This window comes from Antechinus flavipes, chromosome X, assembly GCF_016432865.1.
Source record: "Antechinus flavipes isolate AdamAnt ecotype Samford, QLD, Australia chromosome X, AdamAnt_v2, whole genome shotgun sequence".
NCBI classification, from domain to species: domain Eukaryota; kingdom Metazoa; phylum Chordata; class Mammalia; order Dasyuromorphia; family Dasyuridae; genus Antechinus; species Antechinus flavipes.
The window spans coordinates 35,017,967-35,037,618 of NC_067404.1; the positions used below are offsets into that span (position 1 = coordinate 35,017,967).

General features: G+C 37.8%; 1 protein-coding gene across 2 annotated transcripts in view; it reads left to right on the forward strand.

The window, feature by feature from the left end:
- Positions 1-712: 712 nt before the first annotated feature.
- LOC127542604 (BRCA1-A complex subunit Abraxas 1-like) overlaps positions 713-19,652 on the forward strand; it is a 31,169-nt gene continuing 12,229 nt past the window's right edge. The window contains exons 1-2 of one of the 2 annotated variants that reach the window (XM_051968339.1): positions 713-915; positions 13,157-13,256. In XM_051968339.1, coding sequence (XP_051824299.1) covers positions 829-915; positions 13,157-13,256 — 187 coding nt within the window. In that variant the 5' untranslated portion in view covers positions 713-828. The remainder of the gene's footprint in view (positions 916-13,156; positions 13,257-19,652) is intronic. The other variant, XM_051968338.1, reaches the window with a different exon arrangement.

Here is a 19,652-nt window from a genome sequence, read left to right on the forward strand (position 1 = left end):
CGTTAATAAAATGAAAAAATGAAGCAGGTCTCGCAACACGAGAACTTAAAACTGTAATATAAGGTAGTCATTTTTTTAAATATCCGGTAATGGCTAAACATTGGAATGGTGGATCAACGGAATAGAGTAGCTATACAGTACACGGTAATGACGTTGGCCAAGAAAACCTCCTAGGGAGTATGGATGTGCTAGAGACCTCTGCGCCAGCAACAAGTGGTTCGGGAGGCCTTCCGTTGCTGTACCTGGGGCAGGTCACTGAACCTGTCCCTCATTTCCACCTCGTTCCCCATCTCTGGAATAGGGATTACTCAGCAGCCCTTTGTACCCCACCAGAGGTTCTGGAAATCAAACGGGGTGACCAAGGGAAAGAGGAAGCCTCGGATGAGGAAGGACATTAAAAGGGGCCCCCGTAGGGGGGATCGGAAAGCATCGGGGCCCCCGTAGGGGAGGATCGGAAAGCATCGGGGCCCCCGTAGGGGGGGATCGGAAAGCATCGGCAGGCATCGGCAGGCATCGGCAGAGCCCCACCTAGTGCCGAGCCCGCCCCCCGTAGCGGGAGCGCTAGAGCCCGTCCCACCCCCAGCCGGCAGAGGGAGCTCTAGACCTCGCGCCGCCCTCGCAGAAAAAGGGAAGGCTGGACCTCGCGCCGCCCCCCTACCTGCAGAGGACGCGCTAGAGCCCGCGTCGCCTCCGTTCTCTCGCTGGGCGCTCACGCACCGGACCTGCGCCTTCTGAACTCACGTGCTCGCGCCGGCCGGAAGAGACGTGGGAAGAGGTTGCAGACGCGTGTAGTGTCTCAACGACTTGGGCCCAGAGAGGAACGGCAGCATGGACTTCAAGGAGACTTCGGCGACGCTCTCGGGGTTCTTGTTTAGCGCGCTCGCTTTCCAGCATCTTAACTCCAAGACCGACACGGTGAGGCCGTGAGGAGTCAAGGCCACGGCCAGGGAGCGAGCGCCGAAGGGTGGGGGCGGAGGGGCGCCCATAGGAGGGGCGGGTCCCTTGCTCCCTTAGGTTTTTCTGGTTTTACGGAGGGTCTGCTGGCCTTGATGCTGCGGGATCCTGAAGGGCTGCATGGCTGGCTGTGGGGCTGCGGGATTCACCGGGAGGCTGCGGGATCCACCGGGAGGCTGCGGGATCCACCGGGGCTGTGCGGCCGTGAGGCGGGATTCTCCGGCGCTGCTACGGGATCCTCCAGGGCTATGCGGCCGAGGGGCGGGAGGCTGCGGGATTCTCCCGGGCGGGGCTGCGGGATTCTCCGGGCCTGTGCGGCCGAGGGGCGGGATGCTCCGGGGTTTGTGAGGCCGTGGGGCTACAGGATCCTTCTCTGGACACTGCTACCAATGTCTCGCTCGGTGGCCTCGGTGGCCGCGGTACTCAACTCCGACAGAAACTGAAGCCTCTGAGCGGAGCGTGGGGGAGCCTTGGGTTGCATTGTGACTTAGAAAATCACACTTGAACATTCTCTGTGTTTTATTGTCTTTTTATTTATTTTGTCAGATATTTTCCGGCTGTATTTTAATCTCGTTGGGGGGGGGAGGGTTATCAGTCCACAATCCCCTATACTCCCAAAATTTTGTGTAGTCTTAACATGTCCTCCCTCCACCACTCCCCAGACCCAAAAAAAGAAAAAGGAAAAAAAGATTCCTTGTCAAGTAAAACGAACCTGCTTTGGCGCCATCTCAAAATGTCCGACCCGTTCCGCATCTCAGTCCAGAGAATGGGTGGCGTCTTTTAGTCAGGGATAAAAATTGCCCTTCGAACGGATTTTTCTTTATAATGATGTTATTGTATAAATGATTCGTTAGATTCTACTCATTTCACTCTGCATCAGTTCATATAAAATTTTCCAGGTTTCTCAAAATCTCTGCCTCCATTTTTACATACGCTATATAATTTGTTCAACAATTCCCACATTGAGCAATTCCCATTTAGTTTCTGCTTCCTTTCTTTGCCTGGAGCTGTATCTTTTTCTTGTTTTTTTTTGACATCTTTGGGAGTAATAACTAGGAATAGTATGTCTAGATCAGTGATTCTCAGTGTGATCTAGAGATTCCTGGAGATCAGAGAGTCTTCAAATTTAAAGTTAGATTTTATTTCTAATGTGGTAAATATCTATAAATACTACCCAGGTTAGAAAAAAAAAAACTCTGAACAGATTCTCAATCATTTTTAATAGTATAAAGATTATGAGAACAAAAGTTTGAGAACCACTGGTCTAGATAATTGGGGATTCACAGTTTAATGACCTTGAGGGCATGGTTCTAAATTCCTTTCCATAATAGCTGGAATGATCCATTGTTTCATCCAATAACATATATTTGCCCATTTTCCAAAAGTCCTTTCTATGCCAGTGAGGGGGGCTCCCAGCTGCTTTAATTTTTATTGCTCCCTAACTTGGGGGCTCTAGATAGCAGGGTATTTTAATCACCCCAGAGTGGGGCAGTTTAGAAAGTAATGGTACATTTTGTCACCCCAACTTGGGGGGGCTCTAAAAAGCAGGATATTTTAATCACCCCAGCTTGGGGGGTCTAGAAAGCAGTGGTACATTTTGTCACCCCAACTTTGGGGCTCTAGAAAGTAAGATATTTTAATCACCCCAATGTGAAGGCTCTAGAAAGCAATGGCTCTTATCTTACCTTTTCCCTAGTCTTTCAAAAGAAAGTTTCTGAAAAACATCATTAGCATTCTCTCTCCCTTATAGATTCTTATTCCTTAATAAGGTTCCCTTACAGGTTACATTCTTGGAACCAACCCAGAACACTTGAGAATGGAAGTCAGACATTGAATTTTTCTTGGCTACCACATTTTGATTTGTAAAAATGCTAAGTTTTTTATTTTATTTTTTGCCTGTTGTGAAATTAAGAAAATAACTGCTAAAAGATAAAACTAAGCAACTGAAAAACACTGGCCCTTTTATAAAAGTGAGAGATTATAGACCTAGGTGTACATTTATTTTAAATTTCCAGGAGTATGCATACCTCTTTGATTAAAAAAAATTAGTGTGGTGTGAAAACTTGTAACCCATTTCAAATAATTGGTTCTCATAGCCATCCTTCCCTTTAAACAGCACACTTCTCCCCTTATCACCATCTCTTCCCTTCATTCCAGATGGAGTAACTTTCTAAAACAGACATAATCCTGTCATTTTTACTTTTCTAACTTTGATATTTATGTCAAGGACACCACCATCCTTCCATTCAACCCAAATTTGAAATTTATGAACCATCCTTGATGATTTACTCTTCCTCAACTCCAAAATCTGATCATTTGCCAAGTCTTGTGAGAGATGATGTGAATGTAGAAGTAATGCTCATACACCTAATAATGATGATCAATTTAATTGACCCAGGAGAAGACATTCTTTCCATTGGAGAGGCGGGGGACTGTGGGTTTGGAATATTGTATATGCTGTTGCCATATCAATTGCTTTTGTGTAACTTTTTCTTTGTCAGGAAGAGCTCATTGGAGAGGTAGGCAAGAAAGGATGTGGTTGGAAATGACTGATTTTAAAATAAAAGATGATCAAAATTTTTTTTTTTGTCCATTTTCTGCTCCCCAGCTAGTTCAGGAATTCTTTGCTAGACTGATTGACTCAAGGCTTTCTCCTTTCTAGTTCATCCAACATAGATGTGAACATAACCCTCTGATGCTCAAAAAGTTTCAGTGGGATCTAAGATCAAAAACAAACTCCTCAGGTTGACATAAATTGCAAAATTTGCCAATAACTTGCTTCTGTTTTCCTTTTCAAATTTATTACACATTACTCCCCACTTTGAAACCTATTTTCTGCCAAATTGCCCTATTTGCAGTTCCTCTAAACATTCTCCCTCTGTCTTCGTCTTTGTACCAGCTGTTCTGTAATGCTTAGAATTCACTTCTTCCTTATCTGCCTCTCAGGATCCCTAGTGTCCTTCAAAGCTCAACTCAAACACCATCTTGTATATGATACTTTTAAAATTCCCCCCTTCTACAAGTTCCTCCCTCCAGTGCCCCAATTTTATTTATTCTTTATAAATTTTATATGTAATGTGTATTTAATTATATTTATAATATAATTTTATCAGTATATTATGTGTAATGTAATTTACATAATCTTTATAAATCCTTTAAATTAAAATTAAATTTATTCTCTAATTCTTCTAATTTAATTTAATTTTAATTCATTCTTTAAATTCTTTTATTCTTTTTTTTTTTTCTGAAGCATTTGGGATTAAGTGATTTGTCCAGGGTCACATAGCCAGGAAACATTAAGGTCCTCCTGACTACAGGGTTGGTTCTCTATCCACTACACCAACTAGCTGTCCCCTTATTCTTTAAATTCTTTAAAGGCATGGACTAGATTTTTTTTTAATCTCCATGTCTAGCACAAAGTAGGTGTTTAATAAATAACTGCTTGTTGATTGATATACCTCAAGAATTTCCTGTGAATTCTCATTACTTTGACCATAAAGTTCTAACTCCTGGCATTCTGGTCTCTCCATCCTTTAAGCTCACCCTGCTCATGTGCCAGGAACTTTACCCTCTAGCCAGACTAGGTATCATAGGATTTTCTGAACTTGACATACTCATTCCTGATTTTAAAAACCTTAACACATAGATTTTCTCCTACCAGGAATGTCCATTTCCCCATTAGAATGTGATCTACTGGGAGCAAAAATATTTTATTTTGTATATTATCAGCACTTAGCACAGTGATTGGCATATGGTAGGCATGTGATTGATGTAGTGATACATTCTAAGTTCTAGTTGATTGACTAAATCCTACCTTCAGAGTTCAGCTTATAGTTCTACTTCAGTAAACATGAAGAGCTGCTTATGTGCAAGCACTGTGCTATGAAAAGGACTAATTACTTTGATTACTTTGATTTATTTTTAGTTTGATTGTAGGATTAAGCTCCTTTCTTTAGGAAAATCTAGCCCTAATAGCTAAGCCAGATAACATAGACATTCTCTTAAGTCTAGATTGCATATAGATTTAATAAATAAATAGATTAGCAACTCTTTATCATTAAGCACATAATTTTGAGTAAGACAAATATCTGTAGGAAGAAAATAATCATAGGAGTATAAGATTCTCTTTAAAGGCTAAGTTTCCCTTTCTGGAAGCTGGAGAAAACTGGGGATTAAGTTCCTCTTTCCAATGGATCATTTTTTTTTTCAGCTAGAAGTTAAATCTAAGTTGAGTAAAGTTTCTTCTGAGGTTGGTGGTAGGAAGGTGAGGGATGGGGCTAATTACACACGAGTTTCCTTTTCCCAGTCAGCTCTTTAGTTACAAAAAGGCATCATCTGTAGGGCAAGGACTCCTGGGATCATCTTACTGAGGTTCAAAAGAGATCCCGAAAGGTTGGGGACACAGACTGATGTCGGGAGGTATCTCAAAAGAATTTGCAGGTTTGAACCCATCTCCAAATCAAAGGGTAAAGTTTTTTATAATTGTAATGCCAATGGAGCAAGAAGATAAACTTAGAGGAAAAGTTAGAGAGACTAGGAGCTTCATGTTATTTATTTGCTAATTTTATGGCTCACAGGTAGGTTTGAGGGGTGGCTTGTTCACTATTGTCTGAAGAACTTGGTTATCACTGATCAACAAATTGTTTATCTGACAGCAATGTTTGTAGGACTGTACTATAGTATTTCTAAGACCGGGAGACTATTATTATTTATATAATATGTTGTTATTATAAACAGACAAATTGTTAGAACAATAGCCTTCCTAAGGTCAGGGGGCCTAAAGATTATTGTTATATTTCCCCTAGAAGATGCACCCTATCATTCCCCTCTTAAATAGTTTGAGACCCAAATTAATTTGAGATTAAAGGGATATAGAGCTTGGAGAATGAAAGAAATTTTACAAGTAGATTAAAAATTCAGGGGCCAAAAATGAGCAAAAAAACCCCAACAAAAATGGAGTTAGCATGGGGGTTACTAGGGAGAGTTGCCATGTGCCCCACCCAGAAGAAGATGGGGAGGTAGATGAGGCCATCATGAATGTCTCATATCCAGTCAGTTTAATGTTCAGGTGGCCTAGAATGTAAGCACCATAATGTTTAAAAGTGCTAAGCACGGGGTAGAGAAGATGGCATTCAGAGTGGAGATGGTAATCTTAAGTGCCTCACTCATAGCTTGGGTCATTTGGGAAATGAAAGCCTTGCTCTGTGAAGAGCTGGGCAGGCCAAAATGAGTTATGATTTCTTTTAGCAAAAACTCAGCCTTTTCAGTCTTGCAAGGGAAGGCTTTTACCCTGTTAGTAAAGATTTCGACAAAAAACAAAAGTAGTTTGAAGGGGACATAGGTGTAAAATCAAACTGTCAGTTCTCCCTTGGTATGAACCCCTCCTCTGGAAGGGTTTCAGGATAGAGGGAGGTTTAACAGCCTCTTCAGGATTTTTCTCAAGGGATTGCAAGGTCTTTGCCTCTGAGGTGCCAAATAACCTTTCCTGGTTTCGAACCAACTAGATCCATTTGTAAACAGTTCACCATCTGGGTTTTGAGAAGAATGTCCCTCAAGTCAGGGTAACTGGAGTAGATAGAATCTAAAGCTTCCTCACAATTATGAATGATGTCTCCTGACTGAGTGTTGTCAGGGAGCAGGGTGCCAGGGTTGAGAGTGTGGGACACCCGGAGAGGGGGTGTCTAGCAGGTGAGCCTGATACCTGGTTAGTCTCCCATAGCAAGTTTCTGATGACCTTTGGCTACCAAGATACCCTGAAGTCAGTGGGGGCGGGGTTAGACCCTCCAGTGATTGGCGGAAGGTGAGCTTGGAGGCTTCTTCCTTTAGAAGGGCTGTGGTAGCCATTGCTCTAAGGCAGGAGAGTTATCCCAAAGCACCTAATTAAGTTGCTTTGAGAAGTAAGCAACAGCCTAGAATCAGGTCCAAGGGACTGAGTCAAAACACCCTTCATCAATATACAGTTTTCTAAAAGAGGCGAAGATGTTTCAGATTTTGATTCAATCATCAATAGAATAACAGGTTCCATAGGCAGTGTATTACTATAGGAACCTAATTTCATACAGGTATATATCTAGTCATTTATCTAATTATTTAAGATATAATGACTACATATTTTCAGATTGAGAATAGCAAGATCTTCCATACTTGTATTGTGCTGATGGCTTCTACTGACCACTAGCTCTGAGTATAGAAATTTGCTATAAGAGGAAAAGCAGGGAAATGATTATCATAGCATCAAAACAGGTCCTTCAGGAATCAGCCTGAGAGCATGTACATGACAACAGGATAAAGCATCCTTAGCTTTTTTTTTTTTTCATAGCCAGACTCCAGGAATAATAAGGTGGGAGGCAAAGAAACAGAACTGAGAATCTGAATCAGAAGGATCCAACCTTGAACTGAGATTAAGGTTGTTTTCCCAGCTCTTGGCCAGATAAAACCTCCATCTGTGACAATTCAGGAAGGCATCCCTCTGAGCAACTTATGATATTTTTCTGGAATAGTGGGCTACTGACTTAATGATCCATCAGGCAATTATACCCAAATTCAAAACTCAAAAGAATATCAGTTATAATCCCCAAAAGATTTTATCTCTAATAGCAAATTCTACTAATCACAGTTTATGGCTAGATCCATTATTTTTTTTTTTCCTATTCCAAACATGAGAAAATAGTGGGTTTTTTAAAATAGCTTTTTATTTACAAAACATATGCATGAGTAATTTTTCAACATTGACCCTTGCAAAACTTTCTGTTCCAACTTTTCCCCTCCTTCCCCCCCATCCCCTCCCCTAGATGGCAAGTAGTCTAATACATGTTAAATATGTTAAAGTATATGTTAAATCCAATATGTGTATACTTATTTATACAGTTTAGAGATATTTTTTAAAAGTTTGCCAAGACTTGCACACAGGAGATTTTGTTTAATATATTTAAACTCATCCTGTTGCAAAGGATCACTCATTAAACAAGCTTATAGATTCTTAGTAAACATATTCCTTTTTGGGGGAACAATACATCCCAAACAAGCTCCTTTTTCAAGGCTAATGACTTTGCTTACCCTGATGGCTTCAAGAAAACTGGCAAGCTTACAAATTAAGAGGAACTGACAGAGAACCTATTAGTGTATCTTAAAATATGAAATAGTAACCCATAATTACTCTGATAGTCTCTGCTTATATTATTTATAACATATATATATATATATATATATATATATATATATATATATATGTGTGTGTGTGTGTGTGTGTGTGTGTGTGTGTGTGTGTATATAATAAAATGTCATTTATATATAAATAATACTTTAAGGTCTACAAAGCTCTTTAAATGTTATCCCATTTGATTCTCATATGAACTTTGTGACAGGAATTCTGTTGTTATCCTTAATTTTCTTTTTTTGTGGGCTGTGCTTTTGATACCTCCCCCATTCTGTGAAGGGAAAAAATGGTGCTGCACAACCTTGTACTTCAAGGCAAACTGATAAGACTTTCACCTCATCCTTCTTGTTCCACACAAAGTAATTACCAATTTTAGGTTTAAGTTGATGACGGTAACTCCAAATAATTTAGTTAACAATCCTAGAATTTCACAATAGCCAAATAGTCTTAGCTGTAATTTCCTCTTGATTTTCTAGCAAATGTGGAAATACCTAATTCCCTACATTACAATTACAAAACATAAAACAAGGTTAGCAGAGCTAAATAAATTTTCCACCTTCTTTTAATTCAGTTTATTCTGTCCCCAAGCTATTGCAGTTTTGGAAGATCTGGGGGGAGGAGGGAGTCAACTTCCCTCTTCCCTTGAATAAGTTTCCCTTTTGTTTTAGGGAGAAAGCAAGACAATTCTTAAAATTGAGATAGAACAGATTTTAAAACTGACTTTAGTTTATGAGATTCCTTAAATTCTAATTAAATGTTCCAAACTGAATTGTCATTTGGTTATTTTCCAATTCACACAAACCATTTATTGATAGGGCCCCAGAAGTCTGACTCCAGATAATGAAAAAGCAAAGTTGTAGCGAACTGTTTTTCTGTTTTCTTAAAGTTCCCAAACTTTTAAATCTTTTGTTAACACTATCAGTGAAAATAAATTACAGCCTACATAGCCCTTTAGTGGGCTTTGATTGGAACCTCTTTAAAACTGCTTTTACTATCATATCCCAAATAACAAATTTCACTGAACTGAGTATATTTTCTTTCTTTCCCTCTCACCCCTTCATCCATATATCTCTGCTGTAGTCAGGGAAGGAAGGAAGAGGGAACAAAGAGAAAGATTCTATTACACACCGTCTTCCGAGTCCTGGGGAGCTCAGGTGTGGTAACCTTAATTTAGTTGAATTTGCTTCCAAATTACACATACACACATACACAAATTATTTATCTCAACATTGGCGTTGTATGTTGGTCACATCTAAAAACCCATATAAAGTAATCAAATATGAAGTAATTATATCCAATAAAACAATTCACTTTCATTTAGCATTTGCTTTATGCTAAGAATTTTTGCAATCATGTGATCTTCACAACAACCATTATTTCGCTTTACAAATCAGACATCTGGGCAGAGATAAAAATAATTTGCCATAAATTACATAGCTAATAAATATCTGCAACTGAAACAGAGAATGGTAGGCTTCAAATGCAGAGGTTGACTGGTTTTCTTACTTCACACTGCCATGTTGGGTGCTGCCAGGGCACCCAGATTCTTCTCAAGCAGTTGCTGTAGAGAAACTGCTGGAGTCTGGAGTGACTGATGCCAGGATCTCCCTTTGACGGTAGTTTTAGGTGCCAGAACTCAGGGAATGCTCACCAGGGGGGCTGACCCCCCCTCCACTCTACCTCCCTCGCCCCAAGCTGGGTTGGGGACTTGTTTGGGCAAGGTTGTGTGAGGTCCCCATTGCTTTTGCTGCTTCCTTCATTTCTGCTGGAGAATTTGAATTTCCCTCCAGTTCTCTAGCACTCTTTTTTCTTAATCTGATCCAATTCTGGTGAGTAAAGCATACTGAGTAATCAGAGGGCCCCTTAATACCTTCTGGGGTGCTTTTCCAGTGGAATAGAAGAGACTTTGGACAAGATAGGAGTCAAGGAAGGGTTAGCAAAAAAAATTGTTATTTATCTAGTAGTTTTCTTTATTTCCTTTTCACTCCCTTCTTTCAGAATAGGGTAAGTTCCTGGAGTTATCCCCAATGTCTCAGGAATTTTTTCTTGTAATCTTAAAATGACTGATTGCCAAACTCCTTAATCATTGCTCTCAAAACCTTGAGAATCCTCTATATTAGTGGTTCTATAACTTTAATTAGATAGCTTTACTTCTGTAGCCCCCAGCTTAGCCTGAACCGGGATCCACAGGAAAAAAAAAAGTCTGGCTTTTCCCTTTTTAATGTGGGAGTCAAGGATCTACAGTAATTTTTCTCAGCATTCTACAACATAGAAGTTTTATCTTGCTGGCTGCATTTTAAATCTTTCCATGTAACAAAATCTAGCTTACAGAACAGAAATGACACAGACAATCTGTACAGAGACAGACACAGACACAAATGACATGGTAGAGAACTGTCCCATCTTTGCCAAAAGCCATGGACTTTTTCCTCCAGGTGAAAAAGGTGTTAAAGATTAGTTCTTTGCCAAAAGCCATTCTATAGCACCTTGAGTTTTCAAGCATCTCAGGGAGGGTGAAAAGATGGCAAAGGTTCCCTAGGAACTTTGCTGGAAATTGCAAGAATCTCCAAGTCTAGGCATCCCCCATCGAGGAAAATTTACTGAGCATGGAGCTCAAGACAACCCAGATGAGCATTTAGGTGCTTGGGATGTCTCAGCTATAAGATAGAGGGAGAAAAGAATGGAGGACTTACCTTGACAAGGAAGGAGTGAAGCCAGGGGGGACCAGATTCTCCCCATATAGGACCACCAAATGTTGAGGTTCAAAGGAGACCCAAAAGTTGGAGAGAAAGACTGATGTCTGGAGGTATCTCAAAAGAATTTGCAGGTTTGAACCTGAAGTGGGCTAAGTTCCAAAATGATTTAGCAAAGTACCAGGAGCAAGAAGATAAACTTAGAGGAAAAGTTAGAGAGACAAGGAGCTTCATGTTACTTATTTGCTAATTTTATGGCTTACAGGTAGGTTTGAGGGGTGGCTTGTTCACTATTGTCTCAGGAACTTGGTTATCACTGACCAACACATTGTTTATCTGACAGTAATATTTGTAGGACTATACTATACTATTCCTAAGACCAAGAGATTTTAGAATTATTGATGTTAGAACAATAACACTAGGGTCAAGGGGTCTCAGGATTACTGCTATATTTCCCTTAGAAGTTGTACCCCATGCACTCCATCAATCTCACTTTGAGAATTTGGGTTAAGAAAGCCTGGGGAAAGCAAACTAATCAGATGATCTGTCCTTTAAAAATATATTATTTATATATATACGTTTGTTTTTTACATATTTCCATATGAGTCATGTTGGAAGAGAAAAATAAGAACAAAAGGGAAAAAACACGAGAAGGGGGGAAAAAAGGTGAAAATAGTATGCTTCAATCTGCATTCAGTCTCCATTATTTTCTCTCTCTGGATAAGGATGGCATTTTCCATACAAAGTTTGTTGGAATTGTCTTGAAACACTGAATTACTAAGAAGAGCTAAGTCTATTGAGTTGTAGATTCCTTTTTTATTAAAGCTGTTTATTTTCAAAACATATGCATAGATACTTTTCAATATTCACCTTTGCAAAGCCTTTTGTTCCAATTTTTTTCTTCCCATCCCCCCAACCCTTCCCCTGGATGGCAAGTAAACCATAATGTTCAACATGTGGAATTCTTCAGATGATCTGTCTTAACCAATTGAATTATGTTCAAAACAAGTTTCCAATTTTTTTAATTCCTCTTTTCTGTTTTAAACTAAAGCTCTGTAAATCGTTTCTTTGTCACTAATTACTGAGGAATTAATGGCAACTTGCTAGCCTTGCTGTTAAATCATTTTCCACTTGGAAACTGTACTTCAGGATTATTTAGATAATTAATTTTAACAGCTAGTTAAAAGAACTTCAAAGAACTTAGATTCTAGTGGGACATACAGCATGTCAACAGAAATAAATACAAGGTAATTTGGGGAGGGAGGGAGAGAATGCTAATGACTAGAGGAATCAAGAAAAAGTTCACAAAGAAAGTGGCCCCTTAGTAAATATGGAAGGAAAATAAGCATTCTAAAATTAGCTTGCTCATAGGTATGCAGGTGAGAGATAGAGCATTAAGTTCAGGGAACAGAGAGTAGGCCATTTAAGCTAGTGTATAATATATATGTGACATAAATCTGGAAAGTTAGGCTGGAGCCAGACTGAAGGGTTTTAAATGCCAGGTTGAATTGGTATTTTATCTTTTGAGGCAATTGAAAACCATTGGGAATTTTTAACAGGGATTAGAATGATTAAACCTGTGATTTGGGGAAATTATTTTGACAGCTGTGGGAATAGAAAATGGAAAAAAGGGAGTAAAGGAAAATAAGAAGGTTGATTAGGTTATGCAACAGTCCATGCAGTCAGCTAATACAGATCCCAAATAGGGTAGGAACAACATGAGGGGGAAAAAAGGGTAAGGATAAAAAAGATGTTGAGATAAAACTGAAAAAGGTGGGCAAATTAGAGACTCAAGGGTGGCAGGGAGAGAGTCATCAATACTGTTTTCAAGCTTATTCGTGATACCTTCAACAGAAATAGGGAAGTTTGGAGTTTAAAGGGGAAGAAAATCAAATTTGTTTGGGTTGTATTGAACTCAGTTGCCTAAGATGTCCAGGAAGGCAATTTCTGGGACTCAAATGGAGGAAAAAAGATTAGAATTGGGTGAACTTATTTTTATGAATCATATATATAAAGATGATACTTTAGGATGGTGATAGGGGCTGATGAGATCACAGAAAGGAGAGCACTAGGGACAGAACTTTGGGATACCCTCGTGGTTGGAGGCAAGAGATGGATGATAATCTCCCTTAACACAATCCATATTAATCTTCTTATCACAATTTTAAAAATACTTGGCCATGCCATTCATTTTGACATATTGTCTTTCCAACTAGGTCAATTAAGGTGCTCTTTTGTATCTTTTTTAGTACAAAGTATATTGTAGGTGCTCAGGTTTAGAACGAATTAATGAATAAAGGAATAATAAATGTCAGTTTATTTTACATATTGCTCCTTTTTTGTACCCCTATAGGAAGGTTTTCTTCTTGGAGAAATAAGAGAGGACATAAAGGACACCATTACAGATGATCCAGGCTTTTCAGTGACTGAGATTGAAACTGTTTGTGTGGTTGGTGAGTCTGTATTATGTGCTATGTATGTGTTAAAAAAATTTAAGTGTTCTTTTAAAATATTTAAAAATAGTTATAAAAAAACTTTTAAATGGAGAACACATATAAAATTAATGCATTCTTCATTTATTCATCATCTAAAAGTTTAGGCAGAGCTTGGCTAAAGTAGAGAAAACTGAGGCCAAAGGAACAGAAAGAATTATGGATGAAAGACAGTTTCTTGGTAATAGTAAATTTATCTATTATGCTAGCAAATAATAAATAAATTGAGGTCAGTGTTTTCTCTGGTAGCCAAAGACCCTGAATGGAGGTTCCTCGATATTTTAATTACCGTTGCAAAAAGGGAGTGTCCCTGAAGGTAAAAATTAAGAGAATGAATATTATAAGGAGAGGTTGGCTTTTTCTTGTAAGGGGCTGGGAGAGGTGACTTTGATCGCTCTAGATCATTCTGCCTCTAGCAATCTATACAAAAGAATCTATTCTCTACTCATTCCTACTTGAATTTGAGCCAGAGTGGGGTTACTGTAAGAATTCCACCTAAATAAAATGGTCTAGATGGGGTGAATTTTGGGGCTGTCAGAAATGTCCTTGAAAAACTGAGTTTTGAATTGAGTAAAAAAAAGAGGATCTTTGCCTCATATATAAAATTGGTTGTGAATATAAGAAAATAATGTTTTTTCTCAATGTGTAGTCAATTTAAATGGAATTTGTCTATCTCTTCCTGCTGAGTTTTATTGGTAATAGATAGTAATGTTAATGATTTATGGGGATTTATTTTATATTCTATAACTTTGCTGAAGCTATTAGTGGTTTCAATTAATTTCTCATTTTGATTCTCTACTGTTCTTTTAAGTAAATCATTTGATATCCAAAAGACTATAATTTTGTTTGTTTTTTAAATGTGTTTATTCTTTCACTTTCACTTCCCTGTCTTATTTATTGCTAGCTCTAGCACTTCTAGCACTGTGTCAAATAGTGGACCTCCTTGACTTACTCGAGGTCTCATAGAAAGGGACTCTAATTTATCTCTATTATATGTAATGCTCCTCTTAGTTTTAGATACTACTTCTAGGAAGGCGAGTTCCACTTGTGTTTTTTGACAGGAATGGATGTTTTATCTTGTCAAAAATTTTTTTCTCTGTATGTTGATATAGTCATGTTATTTGTTGTTATTCTTGTTACTTCTCATCAGTTGTTTATAATATTGAACCAGCTCTGCACTTGTCATAGCTTTTGTGATATGTTGCTGTAGTCATATTTTATTTTAAAAATTCATGTTGATATAGTTGTATAATATTCTTTGGTCTAACTTTCCCTTGTTAAGGTAGAAAGGCTTTATTTGCATCACAGAAATCACCTTTTCCTCATTTTCCCTACCATTTATGTTATATCTGGTCCTTCAGCTTGTTTTCTTTTTGAGTTCATTTGTGTCTTGTCTAATTTCTTCTTCTAAAAATGGGTAATTTAAGTGCTCTTTCACTTGTCATATTAATCTGAGCCTTTTATATTTTTATAAATATTTATCCATTTCATGTCAGAATAAATTAAGTGAAAAAATATGCTCAGATCTGCATCAGCTCATTATCTGGATGTTGATAACATTTTCCTTCATGAGTCCTTTGTACTTGTATTGAATCATTGTTTTGCTGAGAAAAGCTGAGTCATATCATGCAGTGTTACTAATAATATGTACAGTGTTTTCCTGGTTCTGCTCATTTTATTTTTATCAGTTTGTACAAATCTTTTCAGGTTTTTCTGAAATCTTCCTGCTCATCATATCTTATTGCACAGTAGTATTCTATTACCTTCATATATCACAGCTTATTTAGCCATTCCTCAGTTGATGAGCATGTCATCAGTTTCCAATATTTTGCCACCATGAAAAGGTCTGCTATAAATATTTTTGCACATGTAAGTACTTTCCCATTATTTAATGATTTCTTTGGGATACAGATCTAGTCATAGCATTACTAGATCAAAGAGTATGCAGAGTTTGATAGCCTTTTGGGCATAGTTCCAAATTGCTCTCCAGAATGGTTGGATCAGTTCTCAATTCTACCAACAATACATTGGTATCCCAATTTTCCCACATTGCTGCCAATATTTATCATTTTCCTTTTTTGTCATATTAGCCCATATAATGGGGTGTGAGGTGGTACTTCAGAGTTGTTTTAATGTGCATTTCTCTAATCAAAAGTGATTCAGGGCATTTCTTCATATATATGTACATAGCTTTGATTTCTTCATCTGAAAATTTCCTCTTCATATCCTTTGTCCATTTATCAATTGGGGAATGGCTTATATTCTGATAAATTTGACTTAGTTCTCTATATATTTGAGAAATAAGGCCTTTATCAGAGATACTTGCTGTAAAAATTTATTTCCTAGCTTTCTGCTAGGTTTTCTTTATACAAAAGCTTTTAAATTTAATATAATCAAAATGATCTATTTTGTATTTCATAATGCTCCATATCTTTTATTTGGTTATGAATTTTTCCCTTCCTATAAGCCTGACAGACCTTTTCTTGTTGTTCTGATTTGTTTGTGGTGTCTTCTTTTATGTCTAAATCTCGTACCCATTTTGACCTTATCTTGGTTTATGGTGTGAGAGATGTTGATCTAACCTAGTTTGTGCCCTATTGTTTTCCAGTTTTCCCAACAGTTTTTGTCAAATAAGTTTCTTATCCCAAAAGCTGGGGTCTTCTTGGCCTTTTAATTCTTCCAGATGAATTTTGTTGTTATTTTTTCTAGCCATATAAAATCATTTTTGGTAGATGGTTTTCTTTTTTAAGTTGCATTCCCAATTCATTGATCTGTCCCTTTTCTCTTTTAATGATAAAAGTCTTGAGATAGAAATTTCCCCTTAAGAACTATTTTGGTAATGACTTGTTGTTATTATTTTAATGAAATTACTGGTGGTTTCTGTGATTGTAAGGAGGCAGAATCTATTAGGCACTAATTATGCTAATTATAGGGTAACATACTTTCTGAGAGAATACTAAGATCCTGAGGAAAGGAAGGCTTATACATACCAGCTTAGTTATTAATAGGTTTTATTAGGATGAGTTTACAAGAGCCAGTTGTCCTGAATGGCTTTAGGACAAAGTGACATCCTGGACCCCTGCACCAACCCTACCTAGTCCAGCTCATCTGTTATATTGTTGTTTGTTCTTGAAGATGATGAATGACATCAGGAATATGACACCTTGACTTGCAAGTGAATTGGATTTAAATGAGAGACAGCACTGTGCAAAGTTACTATTCTCATTCTCACCTTAACAACCATCTGGGTTCAGTGGCAAGATGCAGATCAGAACAACTTGAGCTGGCCCTGGATGTGGTGGCAGTCCTTGTCCTTTTAAAACGAAGATCTTTAAACTAAGGTCTCAAGTTGGTTTGAGGCAAGGCCCAATCAGTGATTAAGGCTAAGAAATTGCTTCTTTTACCTAGTCAAGGAAAAAAAAAATCATTTTGAGAGGGGAAATTCCTCAGGATTTCTGGCCGAAACAGAAACAATTGCTATTTACACTCACTGAATCATCGGGGCCCAAACCATGAACAAGTGAGGCTTGAGCTTCTACCTATTATTGCCAATCAGTGAGTGCCAGTATGATTTAGGTTTAAGGCATGGTCATGTAGCTCCATTTGAATCCCAATGGATTTTATCTAAGTCTGGTTTTCCAATGTTGTATTTCAAGAAATCATAAATGAAACTATATGGGGCAAAAATTGTGGGTTTTTTTTTAAATGATAGAAGAGATTATAGGGAAGGGAGGGGAAAGAGATCTAGCCTGTAAACTCAAAGATATCATATGGAGTTTCAGTGATCAACATTTATATTACTTTGGGTATAGTATTCTCATGTAAGGGTATGATTCCTTATGTGGACAAAAAGAGGGAGGGAAGGAAGGAAGGAAGGGAGCAACATTGCCCAACTGGAGTTGCCTAGTTGGATCTCCAGTTAGTAGTAGCTAGTACTGCTCACAGATTGTGATTTGTCCTTCATTCTCAAAGAGGACCAATGACATCAGGAGTGTGATACCTTGGCTTGCAGATGAATGCAATTTAAGTGAGACAGGGTTGTACAAAGGCACCAGCTTCACTCTCCTTCATGTCTATCTGACATTATATAGAAAAATAATAAAGAAGACATAATGCCACGGATGGCATAGGGTCACATGCAGATGTTCCCGTGGGATAGATGGGATAATTAGGTCTTTTTTTTTCCATTTTCATTTATTCAGGTCTTCTATGGAGTCATAGGTCACATTTCCAATCTGAGTATCCCTTCATACTTTGTCCTTTGACCTTTTTTTAGGTTAAGATATTTGGTCTCAATTTAATTTTTAATAGTTTCTCCAGCATAACTTTTATTGGATTGTAGTCTTTAAAATGTGTTTAACATTCTGCTTTCTGCCTTTTTATTATCTAAGACAGTTAATTTTTATAAGATGCCACATACAATGAAATGTCTGTTCTTTTCTATTCCCACTTAGTAACCACCAAACTTCTATCATATCTAACTTTTCTAAAGTGCATTCAGGTCCTTAAGTTCTTTCCTGGTTATTATTTTGTTATATTTGTCTATGTCTCAGAAGGGTACCTTGACATCTCACACTATTATAGTTTTATTGTTCCCTTTAACTCATTTACTTTTCTGTATTTAAATATTATGTCATTTGGTCTATATATTTGGTATTGATATTAATTCATTATGCTGCTTTTCAACAAAACACTATTTTAATCAAGGCTATTTTCACTATTGCCTTGTCTGGGATCATGATAGTTACCTTATCCTTTTTTTTTAAACTTCAACTGAGGAATGATAGATTTTATTCCAGCTCCTTATTTTAACTGTCTGTGAATCTTACTTTTTCAAGTGTGCTCCTTGTAAACAACATATTGTTGGATTCTGCTTTCTCATCTGTTTTGTTATCCTCCTTCAATTTATAGGTGAGTTCATTACATTCACAGTTATTAATTATGTATTTCTCTCCATTCTGTTCTATTATATTTTCCCTTTTCTTTGTTTCTTGTTCTCTTCTTATAAAGAAGAGGGCTGTGCAAAGAATGTGCTCAGTCCCAGTGCTATAGGTACTACAGTCTGCTGCTGTTTCCTTGCCCCTTTTCTCTTTCCTTCCCCAACAACTGAATCACAGATTGCTTTCTTTCCTTTTAAGCCCCTCTGTGTGAACCACCCTTCGGTTAGATTTTTTTTAAATCTCCTTCTTTTTCCTTTTATTTCCCCCCTCTCTTTCCCCTCCTGTTTCCTTGTTGAGGGAAACTGTTTCTGTATTCTTCCCTCTTTTGAGCAGTTCAGATGAAAATGAGGATCCCATTCCCCCTTGTTTGTAGTCTTATAACTGCATCCTGATTGCATGTTATACTTCTTTTCCTCATCCTTTCTCTCCCATTCTACCCCCCCAACCTCACTGCTACCCACAGTGTATTCTTTCCCCTTCCTTTTATTCTTTTATATTGTATCAAAATTTCTACCAGGCCCTCTTTTTATCTGACATTTTCTAGACCCCTGGTGATGTTATGTTCCCCCTTAGAATTCTAGTATCTCCCTCTTTTAGAACGTTTACACTTCATCCTTGTTTAATACCTTATTACTGCTCTCTTGTATTTATCTTTTTCTGTTTTTCTTGATTCTTCTGTTTGTATTTCAGAATTTCCACACAACTTGTCTTCTTTGTAAAAGCTTGGTAATATTCCATTTCATTAAAAATTCAATTTCTTCCTTTTTCCCCCACCTCCAATGGTATTAAATTCAGTACAGTGCAGGATTTAATTGAATGGCTTTAAAATTATTTTATTATGATAAAATATAGTTTTTCTGGTGTCCAAGAAGGACCTTCTTTCCCTATATTTTAGTTCAAGATTGTAAATTGTGCAGCATTGTAGCAAGAGCAGTGACAGTGCACCATGTCTTTGCCATTAGACTTGCCTGAGATTCATCAATGGAAGCCACTGGGAGAATATGAGAGCATGGATTGTTGTGGCTTGTATTGAGTGAATGGAACATGGTAGGCTTTTATTAAATGTTTAGTGAATAAGAATAGTCATTATTTACATAGTACTTGAGGATTTACAAAGTCCTCTTCAAAAATCCTGTGGAGTATAGAGTGCAAATATCATCCCTATTTTTTTGAAGAGGAAGCCAAGTCATGATCAGATAGTTATTGACAGATTTGAGATGAAACACGGTTTCCAATTTTCAGTACAGCATTCCTCTTGTGTAACTTCTCATAAATGTATGCCTAAGGAGATGATCATATCTATAATTATTTCTTCTCAACTCTCACTCCCTTTCCTTAGATTTGGTTTGGCTTTTGAGTTGGAAATAAACTAGTTTAGCTTTTAGACTTCTCTTGACGTTTTTCCTACCCAGATAGT